The sequence below is a fragment of the Haemaphysalis longicornis genome, unplaced genomic scaffold (genome assembly GCF_048455015.1).
Source record: "Haemaphysalis longicornis isolate Haplotype H1 unplaced genomic scaffold, Haemaphysalis longicornis Haplotype H1 scaffold_17, whole genome shotgun sequence".
NCBI lineage: Eukaryota > Metazoa > Arthropoda > Arachnida > Ixodida > Ixodidae > Haemaphysalis > Haemaphysalis longicornis.
The window spans coordinates 10,202,297-10,225,523 of NW_027526276.1; the positions used below are offsets into that span (position 1 = coordinate 10,202,297).

Below are 23,227 nucleotides of genomic sequence, written 5' to 3' on the forward strand. Positions count from 1 at the left end.
AATCCGCGGCAGTGGCTCAGTGGCTAGTGTGGTGCGCTGTGGAGGCGGATGTTGCTCCGATACCGGCTGGGATGTTAGCTTTTTTAAAGAAAAGCTTTATACTTAAACCAGCCAAAGGTTCTTTCTTTGTCAGCGGGATTATAAACTCCCACCGCGGCAGAGGCGGCGGCGAGGGGAGGGGACTGTTGGCGGACGGTTTCATTCACGGAGCACACTTTAGATGGCGCGCCGAATTTACCCAGCAATCCTTTCGATGACGTGCCTTCTCGCCGACGTCGGCTGCGCGGCTTTGTTGTATGCTTTAGCGATGGTTGTTTTGGGACTGTTTTGGTGCAGCTTCGCGTCCATTGCGCGCTTCCTTCACACGGCTTGATGAACTTGTTCGACAGCACCTCCTGGGTAACCCGGAACCCACTAAATTAAGTGGTCGTACAGCACAGATACGTTAAGGATTGGTTTGCAGGCCGGGTAAACAAAACGTAGAAACCACATACACACATCTGGCGCTAAAGAAACGCTACCTTTTGCTTACTGCTTGCCACTAATGGGACTCCGTTTTCTGATTTGGTGAATACAAGTCTGGTTGTGCTTTAGGAGCATTAGAAAATGTGAAAGGGGAAACTGGTTGTGATAAATAGCGACTATAAACTATAAAAGTCTCTCAGGTGTCTCGCAACTCTCAAAAGTACTAAAGTAACTAGTTTTATCCGGCATAAATCGGAATCATTAAACTCACATGCCGAGGTGTTTTGGTGTCTGCGCTTGTGTAACGTGGTGGTCGCGGCTGGGCTTATACATGTGTAACGGGTGGCTTTCATGGTAGACTGTGGAATTGGAGATCGGGCAGAGACAAGGTACTGTGCTCTCCTAAGATACGTGGATACTGTAACTCTTGAATGCAGGTGCCGTCGGCGCACCCTGCCGAAGACGGAAAACGTAGAGGGCAAGTAGCTAGGACTTGAAAAAGAAAACTTGGCACAAAGCTAAATAACATAAAGTGTTTTTTCAAGGATTAAGCTTATTGCTTTAAAAACAGGCCTGGAAGAGGGTGGGGTGGAGCATGCACTACCAGTCGTCCTTTGGAGTCACCTAGTGCAGAATCCGAAGGGTGCGAGACACGAGCGAAATGATGCAGATCGTTTCCGCTTCTCAAATAAGATTTTGCCCTCGTATAAATCTATCTGCAAATTACCAATTTACTCGGTTCAAAATGTTGAGCACAGTTGCTGGAGGATAGGTGGCTAATGTGTGAAATTACACTAAAGCAAACACATAGCAGGGGGTTGTAGCAACACTTTCAGTCAGCTGGAATAACTTTTTAGGTCATAGTTGTTTTGTTTAGTGCAATTGTTGTTTTTGCTATCCTGTACTTGTAATTATTACATCGTAATTTAGGTATGTCTTGTGCGTTTGCCCTGAATGTTTAAGTTCAGATTTCATTTTTTCTTAGTGGTCGCTATAAAACGTTAGTAGTACTTATGACTTCTTATACTGTACCCATAGGAAGAATGTGGATGCACTGTTATCTTTGCACATTTTCACATAGCTGATGCTTCATTCTTCGTGGTACTTTCGAAAAGTTTCTATGTAATGCTTCCAATGTTAATCTACATGAATATTAATCGGAATTTTATTACACATCTCGGTGCTTGTTGCTATTACCCCGTATGTGGTTACCAGGGCTTTGTCAATCTGCTAAGGCCGCTTTTACCCGGGAAACCACACCGGTTTCTGCGAAATAAACTCAAAACTCAAATTATTTCAGCTGCACGGCAAAAAAGTGCTCTAATTCAAAAATGCTAAAATAAATCCACACAAAATCCTAGCAAAGAACTCACAAGCTACAGTGTTTTGAATTGCGAATATAAGACTGCTTTGTTGATAACATAAATATTTCAATTCTTAACAAGCAACAAATTGCAGCAATTAGGGAAACAAGAACACCAGCACCCGGGTATTCGATTTTCTTCTGCGAATGACACATATTTCGTTTACATTTTCTGTAATTCAGATTTTCAAGTATTCCTAATCATGTTAATAAAAATTTTCTTTTCTGATAAATTTTGCGGTATAACGGAAACATTTTTGTTGGAAAAAATGTAATGATTTGTACCATAATAGTGGAGTAGCGGTTAAGGCAAACCATCTCGGAGTCTCTTACGTGCTCAATTCTCGACAGTGTGTAGTTTTCATTTCCGCCTTCATAAAAAAATTGCCAGAACAGGGAGAGAACCCTTACTTTGCTGTACATTGCCTCAGCTGCTAAGCTACAATGACCGCTTTGGTATTACGGCCACAGACTTTTCACCCGGTCAAATATTACCACTTAACTGTGGAATGGTTTTAGGTGTGCTGGCTTTAACCTAACTCAAATTACAACATAAATATTATCTAACACCAGATTACAACACCAATATGATCTAGTAGAAACCTGAGAAAGCGATCGAATTAGGCCAATGAGCCATGTTTCTATGTTAAAATTCCCATCAGGTGGTGTTTGAATATGAGAAATGATTTTTGAAGACGCGGGCATACTTCATTTCAATATTTATTCCTGAGCACAGGTTATTTTGAGATAAAGAGAACGTTAGGCCATTCCAGATAACACCCATCTTCCCGCCTTTCACAGTAAGCCTGAATTTTTCGGTCAACGCTCGTCATGCTTGTGAAACATGCTCGCAATGCTGAGTTTCACCAAGTGCAAATCACGGCTTTTTCCATGAAATTATTCAGGATGGGGAACAATAAAAAAGTTCTGGAACGGCACTTTGAGGCAACTGAATACAAATCAACCTAAAGAACTCGAACGTTGCCTACATATTCCAGAAGTTACTTATTCAGACTTTCATTGTACCCGCAACTTATTTTACCAAATAAACACAATGATGACGGTAGAGGCTAAACTTATAAAATTGAAGTGGTTTATGGAGGCTCCGTAACTGATGTGTAATATCAATGGTGCGCCCCTTCTCTTTGCCTTCTGGTTGGTGGAATTTATACACGTTCCCGGAAGAACGAAAGGGGCAGAATAAATTGACATGCCCTACCAAAAATTACATCACGGCGTTAGCTTTGTTGATACACTATGCTCAACTGCTAAATGCCAATATTGATTAAAATTTGGGTGTTAGTTCTGCATTGATAAAATAAACTTAGCTAGAAATCTGCGGATATAGTCTAACCATATCAGCCCGCTCTAATTACTACAGTTCGGGCCACTTCGAGTATATTACAAACTTGTCAATTCGACTTTCGCACGTATATTTGCTTTCAAATTCCGAAGTGAGGTAAAATTGACACTCAGGAAAGGAAGGGGTTCCGAAAGATCAATAGAAAATATCAGGAGTCATTAAGGGCTTGAGCAAGATGCATTAGCTATTGAAGCATACTGTGAAAATAGGAAAAGGGCCTGCAATAAATGAAGGATTAGAAAGTCTAATAATAAAAACCAGATATCAGTAGGCCACGTGGTACCGTTTACCCACAGAGCTACACAAGCTCCTCGACGTAGTGGTTGTTCTTTTGGTGCATGGCCATTGTGATGAAAATTTGATAAAGTTTACACTGTTATCGAAGGGAAGATATTTCACACTCATTTACCTTTCCAACCTCAATAGTGAGAAAGCGCATAGCCGGATCCGTAGCACGAAGCCGGATCGGTAACACGATCTAACATGAAGAATCCATTAAAAGGGGTAACCTTCCTGCTTCATAGTAGTCGTGGCAATAATGTCGTGTCCATCGAGTGTTCTGAAGGGCGTCCGGATATCACCTATGTGTGAGCATGCGAGGTACAGAATTACAGCGCTTCTTACGAGGTTAAGGCGGAAATCAGCGAATTTGATTTTTAAGTTAACGTTCTTAACTCATGAACGGCGAACCGAGAAAAAATGTCCCGAAAAAACTACACGCATTCAAAAGCTGTTGCTCCGTTTGGTTTTCTCGCCTTCTGCACTAGAAGGACGCGGAGTCCACAACCCGCCGCCCCCTCCCTACGTCCTGGAAACAGTGTAGCGGCGTGCACGGGGGACGTCATCGCTTCGAATATCATCAAAATCATTGTTAAGTCCAACATTCTATTAGACGAATGTATACGCGTCGTGGATTTTTATAAAACACTCGCCTGTTTGGGCGACGAATTCCGGCGCTATCAGTGGCATAACCCTTTTTTCTCATGCTGGCATTAGGTAACTTTGCCAGATTGATCCTAGTTCATTAAGGCATACAGCGTTCGTTATTTGTGGACAATTAAAAGAGCTGTATAGAAACAAAACCAACCTTTCACTACACCTCCGCAGTGCAGCAGACGGAGCAATCGAAGCCGTCGCTCTAACGTGGGTAGCCCCTTGCAGGCGGCTCACGCCAACAATCACGCTGACCCGTTTGAGTACCCAACCCGTCAAAAACCTGCTGCACACACAAAGATGTGGTTGAACGTTTATGAAATGAGCGCATGAGTAGTATTTCAGCCAGCATATCCTACACACTTCAGCGCTGTAGCGGAGTTTCTTTACAATGTTTCTTTACAAGCGAAAGTATCTCGCTGTGGTAAATACTTCACTTACTTCTATCAGGTGCACCTGCTGTGTTGCTAATGTCGTTCCCCATTGCTTCCCTCACCGCCGACGCTATCCTCACGCAGAGCACGGCAAAAATATTGCCCCCGCGACCCCGGCCAGCGAGAGCAGGAAGTTATGAAACCCTACCCAAACAGCCATAATAGAAAACACGCTTCCAAGGCAGAGCCAGCCGCCAAGGCAAATATACAGTCTGTGCGCATGTCGACGACAATACGCCTGCTCGGGGTGGAGATGTAAAACACTGACGTGACATTTACGGCGGTCAACAAGATTGCGGTATCACGGGCATTATTGTGTTTTTTTCCTTTCGCTCGTCGTATTAGACACCCAATTCCCCAGAGTTTCTCCGCCAAGAGTGTCAGAAAGGAGTCGCACAAACCACGACGCCATGCTGTGAGTACGGGTGTTACCTACCATAGTAACCAAGCGTAGAGAAAAGGCGTGTTTTGGGACTCTTTTCTGATCCCCCATTTCGTTAACAGTTTCCGGTTTCCAAGAATATCGTCTTTATAGATCTCCTGCAAAATCTTACAGTGGCATGTGAAGTGTTTTGATATATCTCTGCTCAGCACGCTTTTGGTCCGTGCATATGACAACGAGTCTTCGTATAGAAGGTCGCATATTTCGCTTCTCCATGTCAATCGATTGGTTTTTGGCGGGAATGTCTGTTGGAAGTGGTTGCTCAGCCTTTGGCTCCTTTAGGCACAATAAAAAAATGGTGCTTCTAGTAGGTCGGATTAGGTAGGAGTGGTATAGATTAGTTTTAGGTTTTGGTATAGCCTATTTTAGGCTGCATTACACTGCGTCGAAAGAGTCACATTCGGTAGGAGTGCTGCGGAACGACGTGTAAAAGGCATTCTCTTTACTGCAGGTATTCAGACTTCCTGATCTTACCTGCTTTCGGCCCCCATGCCGAAAATAATCAATGTATTCGAAATGACACACACATAGTGCGCCGTCTTCCTAGTGGTTCATTTGCCCATTTCCTCCTGCGCCAAGGAGTTTTTCGTGGTTGTCTAGTACTGCCGCTATGTCAAAAATAAGGAGAAATCAGCGGGCTGTTTAGTTTTCCCATTGTCTGTGTGGAAAGTCTTATAATGCGGTTTTGAAACAGATATATGCAATATTCGAGTCCCTTCACGCTGTTCTCTGACGAGGAGTGAACCAACAGGGAATGGTTGTGTATTATTTGATAGCCGGTACAGCGTTGAACCGCAATTGTAGCAACTGGCCTTAGTCTGCTGTTCTGTCAGAATTCCTGGTTATTTAATCGAAAAAAAATTTCATTCTACTGACAAGAGAATTCTCTACAAAGCAACCTACGAATGCCTACATAGGCAGCGCACTGTAGCCTAGCCAGAAATAGAGATGTACAATTTGCCTAATCCTCTGAAGTGCCACTACATTCTACTAGGTTATGCGCGCCAACAGCTATGATATTCACCAAAGGGATGATTTTTGTTATATAATATGGCTCACCTCGTTACGTTCTCACGTACAGCCAAGTACTTGGCGAGAAGATACCTTCTGCTGCCAAGCTGTTGGGTGTCGCACTGCTCAATGTATAACACGTGGATCAGGCTCCGAGCTTTTGAATGGCCAAACACGTTTGCTAGACTGGAGGATTCTTTCTCAAGGTGCAAGTGTAAGGCGCCAACAAAATTTCTATATTTTAACTTTTTGAACTATCACGTATAGAGTAAATTAGTTTATCTGGCTTCTGGTTTTTTTAACGTCTCTCATTTGGGGTATACCTTAAAGAAATACACATCCTAGAAAGGGTACGGTTGATATCAGAAAAACGTCAGCGCGTTCAATAATTGTGCGTCACTGGAGAGATGGCATTTGAGTAAGAGGAAGCAAATTTTTCTCCAAGGACGAGGGTTCGAAGGCACAACGACAAACGCACAAAGCGAAAAGGTTTTCGAGATTTCTGCGCAGGTTAAGGATCCCCATGTGGCCAGTAATGTTCTAGAGGCCTTCATTACGGCTCGCTGCATCGCCTGTGTCGCATCGATTTGTTAAACCTCAAAATCAACAACATAAATGAAATAATTTTTCTTAAGACAAATTAAAAAATTCCCTCGCACTTCCCCGAGGGGGAGAGTGTGTAAGTGCGAGTGCACGGTTGTTGATTGCGCGATTACGGTGGATATCGGGACCTTAATGAGTAGTCGAGAGATTACACACATGCACACAACTACAAAGAAAGATATTTCACTCGTTATTGCTGGTACCGTTGCCCGGTCCGCCATCATCGTTATCGAGATGCAGGACCAGCGACCGCTCTCGACGACGGCGCGCGCTCGACTAATACCCTCCCGCGCCACGCGGCCGCTACACGAGCGCCCTCACGCGTCGGAATGCGGAGCGCCCGCTACGCGAGCGAGAGCTCTCCCGCCCGAAGTGGAGAGGAGGCGCCCAACACTCGCAGTCACTGAGCGGAGAGAGGAGGAGGAGAGTAGCGCCCGCCGTTACGGCGAGGGCTACACGAGCGCCCTCACGCGTCGGAATGCGGAGCGCCCGCTACGCGAGTAAGAGCTCTCCCGCCCGAAGTGGAGAGGAGGCGACCAACACCCGCAGTCACTAAGCGGAGAGAGGAGGAGAAGAGTACCGCGCGCCCATCTCCCCCCGTTGCTAGGGAAGCCGAAGAGCGCGCGCACCCGCAGCTGTTGCTATGCGGACGACGGCGGCGGACAATTCACGCTCACTTAAGAAGTGCATTCGCACTTAAAACACTACTGAACATAAATGCGAACTGGGTGATGAAAGAACCGCAGAAGGACAGAATAAAGGAGTCCTTGTGCGTTTTTACTTGTACCATATCTCTAGCGCTGTTTAAAAAAACACCAATGAGAAGGTTTCTCTCTCAGCGTATGAGAAAAGGCATGACTTTGGCTATGCATTAAAATCCCCTTTCATAACTGTTTTTGAGTAAACAGTCACTGCTGCGTTGTGCTTAAATTTTCGAGAGTACATTACAAATATTTTCGAGTTTTGAAAAACCCATAATTCTGAAAAAAAGAATTTATGTTCTCTGGCGGTCAACAGCTTCGGTATTTGCTGAGAAATAGGTGCTGAAAGTAGCTGTTAATTTCAAATGTATACAAACGCGCCCCGCAAGTCTTAAAAAAATCCTTGACGTGTAATAATTCACGAACATATTTCTTTAAGAGACAATTGTTTGTGCCTATTTCATTGGCGAAATTTCCCAAGGCAAAAAATTCCACGGACCCTCAGCAATTGCCAAAATTCCAACTTACCATCAGGGCGCAAATTTTCTTACTCAAATTAAGATATCTAAGTAGGTATTGTAGGCCGCCTCCTTTCGCCGAAGTACAGCACAAGACACTGTTTAAATAAAGTCGAAATCAATAATTTTTATTCGCGTTGGTAAAAATGTTTGATAGAATTCTTATTTACAAACTCCTGTGTCAAAACTATACGCTCTTCCCCTGAAGGAAACATAGTGGTTAGTGGGAAAATTTCAAATCTCATAGTAGTTCACTACCCAATATTCATAAAAACAAACTGTATTGCAAACGAAGCTGAAATCGCCTTTTTTGTACGTAGCACGGGATGTAGGAACAGAACTACACGAATGTTATCTATTTTCTGCAGTCGTATGCGATGTTTTCGCAGATAGCACGTCGTCCACTCAAAGATTTTCTCCCTCTCTCTTTTTCTCTCTCCATCAATTTCTTCTAGCTCTCTGGGCGCAAACCACGCAATCTAAGAGTGCTGCCAGCTCTGTTGTAACCATCATTACGGATACCGCAGGCGCTACACTATTAACGTTCAACCATGCTGAAAGGGTCCTAGTGACGTGACCTGTACTCCCTCACAGGAGATGAACCTGGCCACCTTCGTGTGGTAGTTGCCCGCCACCTCCCATGACTGCCCATTTGAACTCTCGGCTTTCTCAGTCCCCAGCAGCTGTAGAGCACCGGTCCACTGTGGTGATCAAAAGCGCGACGCAGAGAAGGGTGCTAAGTATCTCGTGGTTTGGACAGGTCGCCATTGAAAATTAACCCTGGAAACGTTCAACGCATGCACCGTGTCTAGCGAGGGAAGCTTAGCTGTATTACCAGAGGAGCTCTCAGACAATACGTGGGATAAGATAGGAATAAAAGATGTTTGAAGGAAAGGAAAAGGCTTCATGGAGGATTCTAGCGGGCATTTTCTGGGCTGCAGTGGACTCCAACAACAGAACGAACACGGAGCGCGATTTTTAATCCACAAAGAAACAGCAGAAAACTTTGGAGGAGACTTTTAGCATTAGTGAGACAGCCGAAATTGTTGTGTTCAAGATAAACAATCAATAGAGGTTAATGGTAGTACAGGACTATTCAACAACAATCATATACGATGGTGAAGCCGTATATCGCTTCTACTACGACGTCGAACCAGCAATCGAGAAGTCAGCAACACGATTTACAATTGTGAAGGGATGCTTTACCGCAATGACAGGTAAGAAGAAATTGTGAGAAAAGTCGCTGAAAAACATCGGAATACACGATTGCAACAATCAAGAAGTATAGCGGTGGGATTTTCCGGGGGAAATATTTTGAGATAAATGAACCCATTCGTCCACAAGCGAACTATCCCATTTTTCTCCGAACCGATATTGGCTCCATTTTAAGTGAAAACCCAGGCGTTTGCGAAACGTATAGCAGCTAGGCAAGATTCGCAGCCGTGAATATAGGATGGTTTGATGCAAGATAAGACAACCTCAAATAAAAAAAAGAAGCAAACTCGTGAAAACTAAGCAGACCTGTATGGATTTTGTCGCAGCCATATTTCAGGAGTGTAAACAAACTCCTAAAACAATTTCGGGACTATAGACGAGCAGAACGAGGGTAGGGTTCACACGCTAAGTGAGAACCTTACAGTGACGCTAAGTGAATCAGCAGCAGCTGTAGGAGAAGCAACATGTAGGGTACCGACTTGAAAACGAAGATTAGGAAGGAATAATTGAAAATGTAAAGGCACAAAATTGCCACGTACGGTGGATAGGATTTAATTTACGATGGGGTACACGTGGGCGAGGTCGACGGAAAGCAGCCACGTAGGCCATGTCTTGCGGATCGGCGGGTGCTTCTGGCGCCGTTGAGTTTCCAGCATTTGCTGCACTTCTTCCCTAATGACGTCTGTAAAGGAAGCGACTTGGTGATGCAACGGCGTTGGGAGAAGTTTCTGGAGCTTCTTTCTCACTACTGCGTGGATAGCCTCACGTAGGTTAACTGCAGGAATAGGCATGCTGTCGACGTAGTTCTAATTGGACGCCCCAGCGAAGTTGCGGTCATATTGCGTAGCACGCAGTTAAGGGCCTTTTAAATTATGGTAGCTTCGGTCACAAATTCAGCGATGGTTGTGGGTGGATTGCGGACAAGTCCGGCAAACAGCTCCTCCTACAGACCGGGTAATAAGAAGCGTAAGTTCTTTTCTTTCTTCCGCCATGCAAGGGTCAGCACGCCTGAAAAGCCTCCTAATCTCTTCGAGGAACACAACAATGTTTTCGTAGGGATGTTGTGTAAGCGTTTTTACCAAGACATCGGTCAGCTGTTCTCGCACACCCGCGGTGAACGTCAATAAAATTGTGTTCTGAATTCGTTCCATGACTATAGCGAGCTTTCAAAGTTTGTGATCCAGATCCATGCTAAGTCCTCAAGATAGAATAACATTTCCCTGAGTGTATCCGCGTGGTCCCATAGGTTAAACAGCCTGACCTGTTAGACTTGCTCCAACCAGTCTTCGGGGTCCTCCGAAGGTGACCTATGAAATGATGGGGCTCGCTGGGTTGCTGAATAACGAGCGCAGGATTCGAAGTGCTGGTCATGGTGCCACCTTTGACCATGGTGGTTTTCACTGCGTCTTCTTTCTTCACTTTAACCGGAAGCAGTTCAAACTCTTGATAAAGACCTTGCTATGGGTGGCTGACATGAGTTGGGCTGGCTTCTCGGCGTGACGAGGGCTTAGGAAGCATGTACCCAGCAGCTTAATCGAATGCCACGTCGGCAAAAATTGCCGCGAACCATACATTGGGTTTGTTTATTTGTGTTTTTCTTTCACCGCCCGGCTGCGCCGGTCTGTGTTATCTCTGCGCCAAGGGAAGCGCGTGTTCCATTCTTTCTTTCTGTGCCGCATGTGTTATCTGTCGTGATAGGGAGAGCATTCCGATCTAACGTGAACAGCCCAGAATAATCTTCTTGGATCTACTATGTTCTCGATGTGAATCGACGTTTCGAGAACCACGCGCGCCGAAAGATAAAAAGCCTGCAGTGCGGACGCCGGAGCATTCGATTCGACGACACTCGCCTGTGCAAGTCACTTTGTTGACCGCTGCTTCGCCGCCTCTGTATTCTTTTGAGTTGTTAGGGGAGCACAAGTTCGCTCCAATAAACGTGTTTCTAATTCAAGACAACTGCATCGTCCTTGTCTTCGCGACATCTGGTAGAGGTGCTGGGTACTAAGCCTTTATGCCCTCTACGACATCTCGAAGCCGCCAAGCCAGTCCAACCAGAGAAAGCCCCCGACTGCAAGGATTGCTACCCGAGTTCGGTCTTCTGCCAGAAAGGCCCAAGAGAAGGAACGCTGCAACCAACACCATGGTGCAAGAAACAACGTCGCCAATCATCCTGCAGCAGCCCCGAGAACCGCCATCGTTCCGGGGAGCCCCCGATGAAGACCCCGAAGAATGGTTGGAGAAGCTGGAGCGCGTCCGCATCTTCAACAGGTGGGACGACGAAGAAACTTTCCGGCATGTCTTCTTTTACTTAGAAGATGCTGCTCGAACTTGGTTCAAGAACCATGAGAGCTCTTTGACTGACTGGACTCAATTCAAAAGGGAGTTCCTTAAGACTTTCACTACCGTGGTGAGAAAAGAGCGAGCTGCGCTTTTCCTTGAACCTCGAACGCGGCACCCCAACGAAGGAGTCGTGAGTTTCGTTGAGGACATGAAACGACGTTTTGGTCGTGCGGACCCTGAAATGACCGAGGAAAAGAAGCTCAGGTTTCTAATGCGAGCAGTGAAGCAAGAGCTTTTTGCTTGTCTAGTCCGTAACCCTCCGAAGACAGTGGCGGAATTTGCGGCTGAGGCGGCCGCGATGGAGAAGACGCTAGAAATTCGAACAAGGCAGTACGACCGCCCTGTCAACGCGCTGTTCTCGGAGACCATCGTTGCCGCAAATGGAAGCTCCGATACATTGCGAGAGACCATCCGAGCAGTGGTCAGGCAGGAGCTTCGGAAGCTTTTTCCAACGACGCCGCAACCTCAAGTGGCTTCCCTGACCGACATAATCCGAGAAGAAGTGCAAAACGCACTGCGAACTTCTACGCCGTCGGAAGAACCCCGCGAACCACAAGCCATGACCTACTCCTCGGCTGTTCGTCAACATCGCCCCGCTCCAACCCGTCGTAAAGAGCCCGAGCCATACCGCCGTCCAATGCCATCCGCCCGACGCCCTGTAGACCAATACCAGACGCCAAGGAAGACCGACGTGTGGCGAACGCCCGATAATCGCCCGCTGTGCTACCACTGCGGAGAGGCCGACCACATCTACCGTCGCTGTCCCTACAAGAGGCTCGGTTTGCGAGGGTTCTCCGTCGACGCCCCACGCCCCCGATACGGCCAGCGCCCTGCTGAGATCGAAGAATACCTCTCCAACACCAACCGAGGACCAGCCCGCTTCAACCGTTCACCGTCGCCGTACCCGTATCAGTCACCGAACCGCCGCAGCACCGCTGACTTCTCACGTGGAAGGTCCCCCAGTCCACGCGGGGGAAACTAAAAGCAGCAACTTCGGGAGGTAAAGTTGCAAAACGGCGGAAAAATGAAAACCCTCCAACGACGCAGCGAGTCGCTGAAGACCATCATTCACGACATGCCCTCAACCCGACGACCCGACCTAGCCCTAACGAGACTCCTGAACACGACGACAGCTACACGGCGCGACGCGTACCCGACCTGACCAAGACGTCCGTTGAGAAGACGACGACAACGACGATGCACAGTGCGCGACCGTCAACACGTACAAGCAGAGATACGACGCCCCGACGAACCCGGAACTCGAGGAAGACTGCGTCTGACGTCAAGGTGTCCATCGACGGCTTTGACGTAGTCGCCCTCGTAGACACGGGAGCTGACTATTCGGTAATGAGCGGACCATTTGCGTCTAAACTGAAGAAAGTTATGACCAGATGGGATGGTCCGCACATACGCACAGCAGGAGGCCACCTCGTGACGCCAAGTGGAACGTGCACATCGCGCGTCACCATAGACGGCACAACGTACCCTGCGGCGTTCGTCATTCTGCCTAACTGCACCCGCGACGTAGTTCTTGGAATGGACTTTTTGATGGACAACGGTGCAATAATCAATCTGCAGACCAAGTCAATAACTTTTTCCCCCAATCACTCCATGACGCCGGAACCGAATCGCGAACGACGTGCTGCTGTAAGGATTGCCGATGATCATGTCACCCTGCCACACCGCGCAAGCTTGATGGTCGCAGTCTACTGTGAAGATGCTGCTCCTGACGTCGACGCTATCGTAGACACTGATCAAAGGGTGCCTCTCGACCGTGGTGTGTCGCTCGCAAGAGGCATTGCGCGCTTCAAGGAACACCAATCCCACATTTTGGTTACTAATTTCACCGAGGAGTACCAGCATTTAAACAAGGGCGCGGCAATTGCATTCCTCGAAGAAGCGCAAGAAGCAAGTGACGTGATCGCGGTCGCCGACTTTGAACGCACACCCGTAGAAACCTTCAAGCTCCCGCAGACCTTCGACGTGAATCCGGCGCTACCGCAAGAACAACGGAACAAGTTATTGGCTTTGCTTCGTCGCTATAGCGAATGTTTTTCGTCGAGCGCAAAACTACGTCAGACCCCTCTAGCAAAGCACCGAATAATAACCGAAGATGGAGCCCGACCTACCCGACAGTCACCGTACCGCGTCTCTTCACACGAATGGGAAGCCATCCGGACTCAAGTCGACGACATACTCAGCGACGACATTATACAGCCATCGAAAAGCCCCTGGGCTGCGCCCGTCGTACTCGTAAAGAAAAAAGACGGCACATTAAGGTTTTGTGTTGACTACTGGCGACTGATCAAAATCACGAAAAAGGACGTGTACCCCCTCCCCCGAATCGACGAGGCCCTCGACCACCTCTGCCACGCGAAGTACTTCTCATCGATGGACCTGAAGACCGGCTACTGGCAGATTGAAGTGGACGAGAGAGACCGAGAGAAGACTGCATTTAAAACCCCAGACGGCCTATACGAGTTCAAAGTGATGCCGTTTGGGCTGTGCACAGCACCAGCGACGTTTCAAAGAGTCATGGACACTGTGCTAGCTGGCCCTAAGTGGCACACCTGCCTCGTATACCTCGACGACGTAGTGGTATTCGCCCGGACTTTCGACGAACACCTTGCAAGGTTGGAGTCTGTACTCGAGGCCATTCGTACGTCGGGGTTGACGCTGAAGCCTGAAAAGTGCCGTTTCGCATACGGGGAACTCAAGTTCTTGGGCCACGTCGTCAATGCCGCGGGAGTCCTACCTGACCCGGCAAGAACTTCAGCCATTGCGAACTTCCCAAGGCCGAAAGACAAGAAGGGCGTGCGAAGATTTCTCGGGCTGTGCGCATACTACCGGCGCTTCGTCGCAAACTTCGCACGCATTGCAGAGCCACTCACGCGCTTGACGAAAGATAGCACCCCTTTCAGCTGGGAAAACGACCAAGAAAAAGCATTCTGCGAGCTGCAAAAACGCCTGCAAAGCCCGCCCGTGCTCGCTCATTTCGACGAAAATGCCAAAACAGAAATGCACACGGACGCCAGTGATATAGGCTTGGGTGCCGTCCTTGTCCAAAAGCAAAGCGGCTGCGAAAGAGTAATCGCCTATGCCAGCCGTGGTCTGTCGAAGGAGGAGAAAAACTATTCTGCCTCTGAGAATGAGTGCCTGGCTATTATATGGGCAATTTCAAAATGTCGCCCATACGTGTATGGAAGGCCATTCAAGGTTGTAACAGACCACCATGCGCTGTGTTGGCTCGCCAATTTGAAGGACCCCTCTGGCTGTCTTGGGCGGTGGAGCTTGCGCCTGCAGGAGTTCGACGTTACAGTCGTTTATAAATCCGGCAGGAAACACTACGACGCCGACAGCCTGTCCCGCGCCCCCGTCGACCCACCACCACAAGACGCTGATGAAGACAGCGCGTTCTTCGGCATCGTGACGGAGAGCGACCTAGCCGCCCAGCAGCGTGCGGACCCCGACTTACGCGTCATAATCGAGTACCTCGAGGGATGCAACGTTGCCGTTCCTAGGTCCTTAAAACGCAGCTTACCAGCATTCAGCCTGAGAAACTCCGTCCTCGTGAAGAAGAATTTCAGCCCCGGAACAAGAGCGAATTACCTTCTCGTCATCCCCGCGGACCTTCGTGACGAAATTTTGGAAGCGTGCCACGACGACCCGTCTTCCGGACATCTCGGCACAGCCCGCACTATTGGAAAAATCAAGGCGAGATACTACTGGCCCGGCCTTACCTCTGACGTCACCCACTACGTCCGGAGCTGCCGTGACTGCCAGCGACGAAACACGCCGCCGACAAGACCCGCCGGACTTCTGCAACCGATCGCCGTCCCATCGAGACCATTTCAACAGATTGGAATGGACCTTTTAGGCCCGTTCCCTGCGTCACGATCACAGAACAAGTGGATTGTCGTAGCGACACACTACATGACGCGCTACGCAGAGACCGCCGCTCTTCCGAGGGGGACTGCACAAGAAGTGGCAAAGTTCTTTATAAGCCAAGTTGTGCTGCGACATGGAGCCCTGGAAGTCCTAATCACCGACCGCGGAACGGCATTTACTGCGGAGCTGATGCAAGGAGTAATACGCTACAGCAACACGGATCACCGAAGAACGACGGCGTACCACCCCCAAACGAACGGACTAACAGAACGTCTGAACAAGACAATTGCAGATATGCTGTCAATGTACGTTGACGTTGAACATAAGACTTGGGACGAAGTGCTCCCGTATGTCACGTTTGCGTACAACACGGCTATCCAGGAGACGACGCAGCTGACGCCGTTCGAGCTTGTCTACGGAGAAGGCCGACTACGATGCTCGACGCCATGCTTCCGCACGTAGAAGACGACGACCTCAACGCCGACGTCCACGGATATCTTCAACGTGCGGAGGAGGCCCGCCAGCTCGCTCGAGTTCGTATAACGGACCAGCAGCTGGTGGATGCGGGCCACTACAACCTCCGACGCCGAGACGCCGAGTACCAACCAGGGGATCGTGTGTGGGTTTGGACTCCCATCCGACGACGCGGACTCAGTGAGAAGCTCTTGCGACGGTATTTCGGACCCTACCAGATTCTACGACGTGTCAGCCAACTTACCTACGAGGTGATCCCTCCGGAACATCACGACGACGCACGCGGCCCGAAGTCGTCAACGTGGTTCGCTTAAAACCTTTCTACGGACGATAAGGAATTTTATTTTTATTTTCGAACTGTCGCTTATTTTAGCATCTGGTCGATGCACTCTTAGAGGGGGGTAATGCCGCGAACCATACATTGGGTTTGTTTATTTGTGTTGTGCTTTTACCACCCGGCTGCGCCGGTCTGTGTTATCTCTGCGCCAAGGGAAGCGCGTGTTCCATTCTTTCTTTCCGTGCCGCATGTGTTATCTGTCGTGATAGGGAGAGCATTCCGATCTAACGTGAACAGCCCTGAATAATCTTCTTGGATCTACTATGTTCTCGATGTGAATCGACGTTTCGAGAACCACGCGCGCCGAAAGATAAAAAGCCTGCAGTGCGGATGCAGGAGCATTCGATTCGACGACACTCGCCCGTGCAAGTCACTTTGTTGACCGCTGCTTCGCCGCCTCTGTATTCTTTTGAGTTGTTAGGGGAGCACAAGTTCGCTCCAATAAACGTGTTTCTCATTCAAGACAACTGCATCGTCCTTGTCTGCGCGACAATATGGTGCGTTTCGAAAACGTTTAACCCTGGAAAACGTACTGTGCTTTTTAAAGAAAAGCTCTAAAGGTAGCTGCATTCACCGCAAGGCTGAGAAGGCCTCGTGGCCAAATTACATCTCATCGATAACCAAGATCAGCCACTTCAAAAAAAATGTGGGATCAAGTTCGTAGGCGAAATGGCACACCCTTCCTCTATGAATAGTACCGAGGGTACAAACAAGCGTAAAAGAGAAGGCAAATTTAATAGGCGAACGTTTCTCCGAAATTTCATTTTCATCACACTACAATGAAGCATTTATAAAGTACAAAAACATAGCAGAAAAACAAAGGCTGCCAACATGTGGTGCTGGCACAAACCAACCATACTTTAGTCTAATAACTCCCCACAAATTGAAGAGAGCTCTATTGGCGAGTAAGCACACTGTACCAGGCCCACATCATATACATTAACAAATGCTCGGAAACCTTTCATGTCCCTCTGTAGAAAGACTTCTCAAGTTCTTTAAGAAAATCTGGGAACTGGGGAGAATGCGAAAAGCTCGAAACAAGAGCTGCCTAGCCATAGACCAGCTGTCTAGACCAGCTGGCTAGCCATAACGTTTCAAGTTATCATAAATACCAGACTAAGCATTCATTTACAATCGATCTTCTCGATGTGCACCAGTGCAGTTTCAACAAAGCATTTTCAAGAACTGGCCATTTTGTCCGCCTCGGAAATATCGTACGAGAAGCATTCTTGCAAAAACAACAATTCGTTGCTCTCTTTTTTGATCTTCAGAAAACTTACGAAACTACATGGAGGTTTGGAATAATGTGTGATTTAGTAGACTAAGGCCTCCATGGAATAGTGCTGCATTGCGTGAATGACTTCACTGCAAATGATTCATTTCAGGTGCGGCTAGGCTCAGTCCTCTCGAGGAATTGTGTACAAGAAAACGGGGTCCCTCACGGGTGTATTCTAAGCACAGCACTTTATATCGTAGCAATGAGCTCCATATGGAAAATAATTCCGGAGTGTAACATGTATTCTGTGTGTGTCGATGACCTTCAAATGGCTTGCACACCCTCCAGTGTAGCGACGTGTGATATGTCGAAACACCGCCCGCATGCGCGAAGCGCCGGCGCAGGCCAGAAGGGAATCGTACAGCCGCGCTGAAGGTTACGAACGAAAGACCCCCCCGTTTATTCCGATGGCTGATAATATACACTCTCAAACATCACGGGACATACAGCTTGGCGGACGCAGCTTGCGCCCGCTATCTGTTGTGGCGGAACACTTCGAACACCTGCGGGTGATAACAGCACATCCCCCTTTCAAAGACAACAGCTACACATCCTCGTGCACCATCGAGGTAGAGAACATACATTATACAAACAAAAACAATTCCACCAAAACAACAACACCGCAGAGAACTACTCATCAATACCCAGCCTTATGGGCTTCTTCACCACTCTACCGTATCTCGTTAATGTGCGTGTAGAGTCACCATGGGCCACGTCGCCAGTTCGAGGCACCGCGTCTGATGCATTCAAGTCGCCTGTGCTACCATCCAATTGGGCAGTACTCGCCTGCGCGGAAATGTCCGCGTTTCCCCTTTCATTTGGACGACGGTTAAGCGACCCCCGGTTACTGTTAAGATCAGTGCCGTTGACCAACTGTGCAGCGCCCGGCTGCTCTTCATTCTCTGGAAACTCAAAGGTTTCTGTGCTTGCCCGTCCTCTCGGTAGGCGGTTAAGCCTTCTCCTGTTCCTGCAGAGATCAACCCCGTCGTCTGTCCGCACCACGTATGAGCGGGGTTGCGGCGTTGGTGCAAGGACTGTGGCCTTGCGTTTCAAGTCGGTCATCCACACCCGGTCCCCTACTTCCAACTTAGGAAGTGGCCTGGCGCGGTGGCGCTGGTTGTAATAACGGCACTGCCGCCTCCTGACCTCTTGATCAGTGGCCACTGCTACTGTCGGGCTGCTTTGTCCTGGGTTTCGGAGACGGGGTAGCATTGGGACTCTTGTATTGAGCCGCCTACCCATAAGTATTTCCGCAGGACTCAGTCCAAGTACTCTGGGAGTTGCCCTGTAAGCCAGAAGTGCGAGGTAAGGGTCCTTGGACTTTAAAATGAGGTGCTTAATCGTCTGAACCATTCGTTCAACTTCCCCGTTGCCCTGCGGGTGCCTCGGACTTACGGTGACATGGCGGAACCCATAAGCCCTAGCGAACTGTTCAAAGTCAGTCGCTACAAACTGAGGACCGTTATCAGTCACCACGCACTCAGGGATTCCGTGTCGTGCAAAAATGCTTTTCAGTCTTTCAATTACCACGCCAGATTGTGTGGAAGGGAGAATAGCAACCTCGGGGTAGCGCGAAAGGTAATCAACCACGACGAGGTAGGCCTGACCTTTGATCACGCATAAGTCCACCCCGACCCTCTCCCAAGGGAATGAAGGGGTCGCAGTCGCTATCATGGGCTCAGTTCGCTGCGGCGCATGTTGTGCGCAAACATCACACTGGTTCACGAACTGGGCCAGCTCGGTGCTTAATCCAGGCCACCAAACCGAACCTTTAGCTACGCTGCGACATCGACCGATGCCCTGATGCCCATCATGCAGTTTGCGCAGCACTTCTGCCCTTAAAGGTTTCGGGATTACCAGCCTCGTTACTTTCAATAAGAGACCATCAATGATGTTGAGGCACGCTCGATCTTGCCAGTATAGAATCAGGAACGAAGGAACGGTGGGTTTTCTAGGCCAACCGGTATGGCACAGCCTGTGCAACCATTTACAAAGGTCGTCTTTCATTTGACACTCTTTCACTCTGAGCAAAAAATTGTCCCCCGTTTCCAAACCCAGCAAACACGCCTTCGAATAGGCCGTGACGTCTGATACACTCGACGTTTTTTCGCCATCGCCGAGTGCCACCGGTGACCGTGATAGTGTGTCGGAAGTGATAAGCGATTTACCCGGCACGTACTGGACACTGAACAGATATCGCATCAGGCGCAGCCGGAATCATTGAATTCGCGGCGGCATGTCGTCAATGGCCATCTGGCCCAATAGAGACACCAGAGGCTTGTGATCCGTTTCAAAGACGACATTGAGGCCACGTATGTACTCGTCAAATCTTTCGGCAGGCCATGTCAGTGCCAGCGCTTCTTTTTCTATCTGAGAGTATCGTCGCTCGGTGTTTGTAAGGGAGCGAGACGCGAAAGCTATTTGCCTACGGTGACCCGTTTTCTGCGTCTGAAAAAGAACCGCTCCCAATCCGAAAGAGGAGGCGTCCGCCGACAGAACTGTTGGAAGCGTTGCTTCATACATGGCCATACACTTCGCCGAACAAATTAGCTCTTTCAGGTCATTGAGGGATTTTTCTTGGTCGCACCCCCATACCCACTCACAATCTTTGCGTAAAAGAGCACGCATCGGGGCCGTAGTGTGTGCCAAATGAGGAAGAAAGCGTCCCAAGTGATTGGCCATGCCGAGTAAGCTTCTTACTTCAGTGACACTTTTCGGTGCGCTGAGATTCTTGATAGCACTGACCTTAGCTGGATCAGGCTCAATTCCGTTCCCCTTCAAAATATGTCCAAGAAATCGCACTTCAATAACACCAAACACGCATTTTTCTTTGTTCAGGGTCACGTTGGAACTAGCTAAGCGCGACAGAACCAGGGCTAAACGTTCATCATGCTGGGCTTTCGTTTCGCCGAACACTAAGACATCATCCATGACGTTGACAACGCCTGGCAGGCCACATAGAATTTCGGACATTCTTTTCTGAAAATATTCAGGAGCGGACGTTATTCCGAATGGAAGTCTGGTAAAACAGTACCTCCCGAAAGGAGTCAAGAACATAGTTAGCTCTTCGGAGTCCTTACTTAGACGAACTTGGTGAAACCCCGAGAAGGCATCAAGCTTGGAGAACCACTTAGCACCTGCCAAAGATCCTAGAGTTTGGTCTACCGAAAGCAACGTAAAGCGCTCACGAACAACGCACTTATTTAGCTTGGTGAGGTCTACGCACACTCTTAGCTCTCCCGACTGCTTCGTGACCAGCACGATTCCGGCGCACCACTCAGTGGGGCCGTCTACTTTTCTAATTATCCCCATGCGCACTAGTCTCTCGATCTCTTGCTTTAGCTTGCCCATGAGGGGAATCGGCACTCTCCGCGGGACTGTTATGGCATGGGGGATAGCCCCAGGTTGTAGCCGGATAGTGTACACTCCTGGAATTGTCCCTAGGCTACAGTCGGCATGCGGAAAAAGTACCTCGTATCGCTCCTGATCTGCTGTCAGTGAGTCGGCGAATTTCACAACGCCTAAGGCCTCCAAGGCTGGCAGCCCCAAAAGAACGTCACGTAGTGGGCTTACTTACAACATAGCAAGTTCGACGGACAGTTTACGCTTTCCATGAACTTTCAGCCACAAACTTGCCTAGTACATTCAGCTTATGGCCGCCGGCACCCAGCAACACTTTATCCGCCTTATCAAGGTGTGTGGGCAACCCTGGAAAAGTAGACGGTAAAACAGACACTTCTGCACCTGAATCCACCTTAGCAACAATTGGCACTGCATTTATCGTAACTTGCACATAGCGCGCTTTCCCGTCCGCGTCAATTGCCCCAACAAAAGTTTTCCCGGTGTCGGGTTGGACCGCGCAGACGCGTACCTTTCTTTGCGAGGACACCCTTTTCTTGAGGCAGGCCTTGGCAAAATGTCCTTTGTTGCCACAGTTGTGGCACTTGGAAGATTTTGCCGGGCACGCAGACCTCGGGTGGGCGTTGCCGTCGCAGTAGAAGCACCGTCCCTGGTTTTGTTGCGGTCGTTTCTGGTGCATCACGGCGTCCACACTGGTGCCCTGTTCCTGAAGTTCCGGTGGGCTACCGGAATGAACACCTTCCGGCCGAAGACACTGCTGCTGCTGACCGCGCAGACGCGTACCTTTCTTTGCGAGGACACCCTTTTCTTGAGGCAGGCCTTGGCAAAATGTCCTTTGTTGCCACAGTTGTGGCACTTGGAAGATTTTGCCGGGCACGCAGATCTCGGGTGGGCGTTGCCGTCGCAGTAGAAGCACCGTCCCTGGTTTTGTTGCGGTCGTTTCTGGTGCATCACGGCGTCCACACTGGTGCCCTGTTCCTGAAGTTCCGGTGGGCTACCGGAGTGAACACCTTCCGGCCGAAGACACTGCTGCTGCTGTCGCACGGTTTCCTTTAGACGAGCCTTGGCCAACGCCGATGCCAATGTCAGCTGCGGGTCCATCTGTAGGGCCTCGGACAGTTGCGCGTCATAAAGACCGACGACGAACTTGTCCCGGATGAGCCTTTTCTTCATATCTCCGAAATCGCAACGGTCCGCAAGAACATGAAGTGCCGTCGCGAACTGGTCCACCGATTCTTGAGGCTGTTGCTGACGTCTGTGAAAACAGGCGCTTTCTTAAACAATGTTGCGCTCTTTGATGAAGTGACTGTCGAACTTCTGCTTTACTACGTCGTAACTTCTTGCTTCTTCTTCAGTCAGCCCAAACGTAGAGAAGACTTCGCGTGCTTGGCGCCCCATTGTATAAAGTAGGGTGCGCAATTGGGCTTCTCCGGAGCGTTCGTTGAGGGCTGTGGCGAAGCGGTAGTCATCGAAGTGGTCGATCCACGCCGGCCACTGTGACGTTTTGTCAAAGTCCAGCGGTGGCGGCTGCTGAAGGGCCGGGATCACCGTTGCAGGCTTGTTTTTCATTTCTTGGGAACGCTGCTGTACCCGGCCTCAGAGAGATAGTTGACTACCGCCCACTTCTGACACCATGTCGAAACACAGCCCGCATGCGCGAAGCGCCGGCGCAAGCCAGAAGGGAATCGTACAGGTGCGCTGAAGGTTACGAACGAAAGACCCCCCCGTTTATTCCGATGGCTGATAATATACACTCTCAAACATCACATGACATACAGCTTGGCGGACGCAGCTTGTGCCCGCTATCTGTTGTGGCGGAACACTTCGAACACCGGCGGGTGATAACAGCACTTGATATACAAGTACAGTTGACTGTAAATAGACTAACATGGGCAGACAGAAATGATTTTCAGTTTTCACCACAGAAAACAGTGGCTATTCTTTTCTCACTCAAAAGAGGCTTGCAGGCCGACCCCACCCTGCGCCTGAATGAAATCGAACTACTTGTATAAAACGAATAGAAATTTCTTCGTGTAACCTTTGACAAAACTCACTTTCCTGACTCACATGAACTTGCAAAAAAAGCAAGAATATCTAGGTATAACCACAAAGAAAGTGCTGTCACGTAAGCCCTAGTGTTGCGGCAGATCATGCCTTCTACAACCTTATCGCTCAGTTGTACGGTCCTGCTTAAAGTATGGTTGTATTATGTGTGGCTCAGGAAGGCAGTCATACATGAAACTGCTAGACAGAGTACATAATTTATGTGTACGTCTCTCATCTGGTGCACATATAATACCACCAATAAGGATATTGTATGTTGAAACCAATGAACCACCACTTGCAAACACAAGAACCCTACTGACATGCTCATACATCATAACGATTTGTTCACTTCCAAAGCATCTTTCGTATCCCGTAGTTACGAAAGGTCCATGTAGAACACTCTTTAATACAAACCCCAAGCTTGTCGACCATTGCTCCTTCGGTTTGACGAGACTTGC

At 48.8% G+C, this 23,227-nt stretch overlaps 1 protein-coding gene across 1 annotated transcript; it reads right to left on the reverse strand.

The window, feature by feature from the left end:
• Positions 1-21,401: 21,401 nt before the first annotated feature.
• On the reverse strand, positions 21,402-22,116 carry LOC144166441 (uncharacterized). Its single transcript, XM_077695963.1, has one exon. The coding sequence runs from the start codon at positions 21,894-21,896 to the stop codon at positions 21,402-21,404; it is 495 nt and encodes a 164-aa protein (XP_077552089.1). The 5' UTR covers positions 21,897-22,116.
• Positions 22,117-23,227: the final 1,111 nt, after the last annotated feature.

Bases quoted from the DNA above. Each gene is read 5' to 3' on its own strand.
- LOC144166441 (XM_077695963.1), bottom strand. From the start codon at position 21,896: ATGAAGAAAAGGCTCATCCGGGACAAGTTCGTCGTCGGTCTTTATGAC.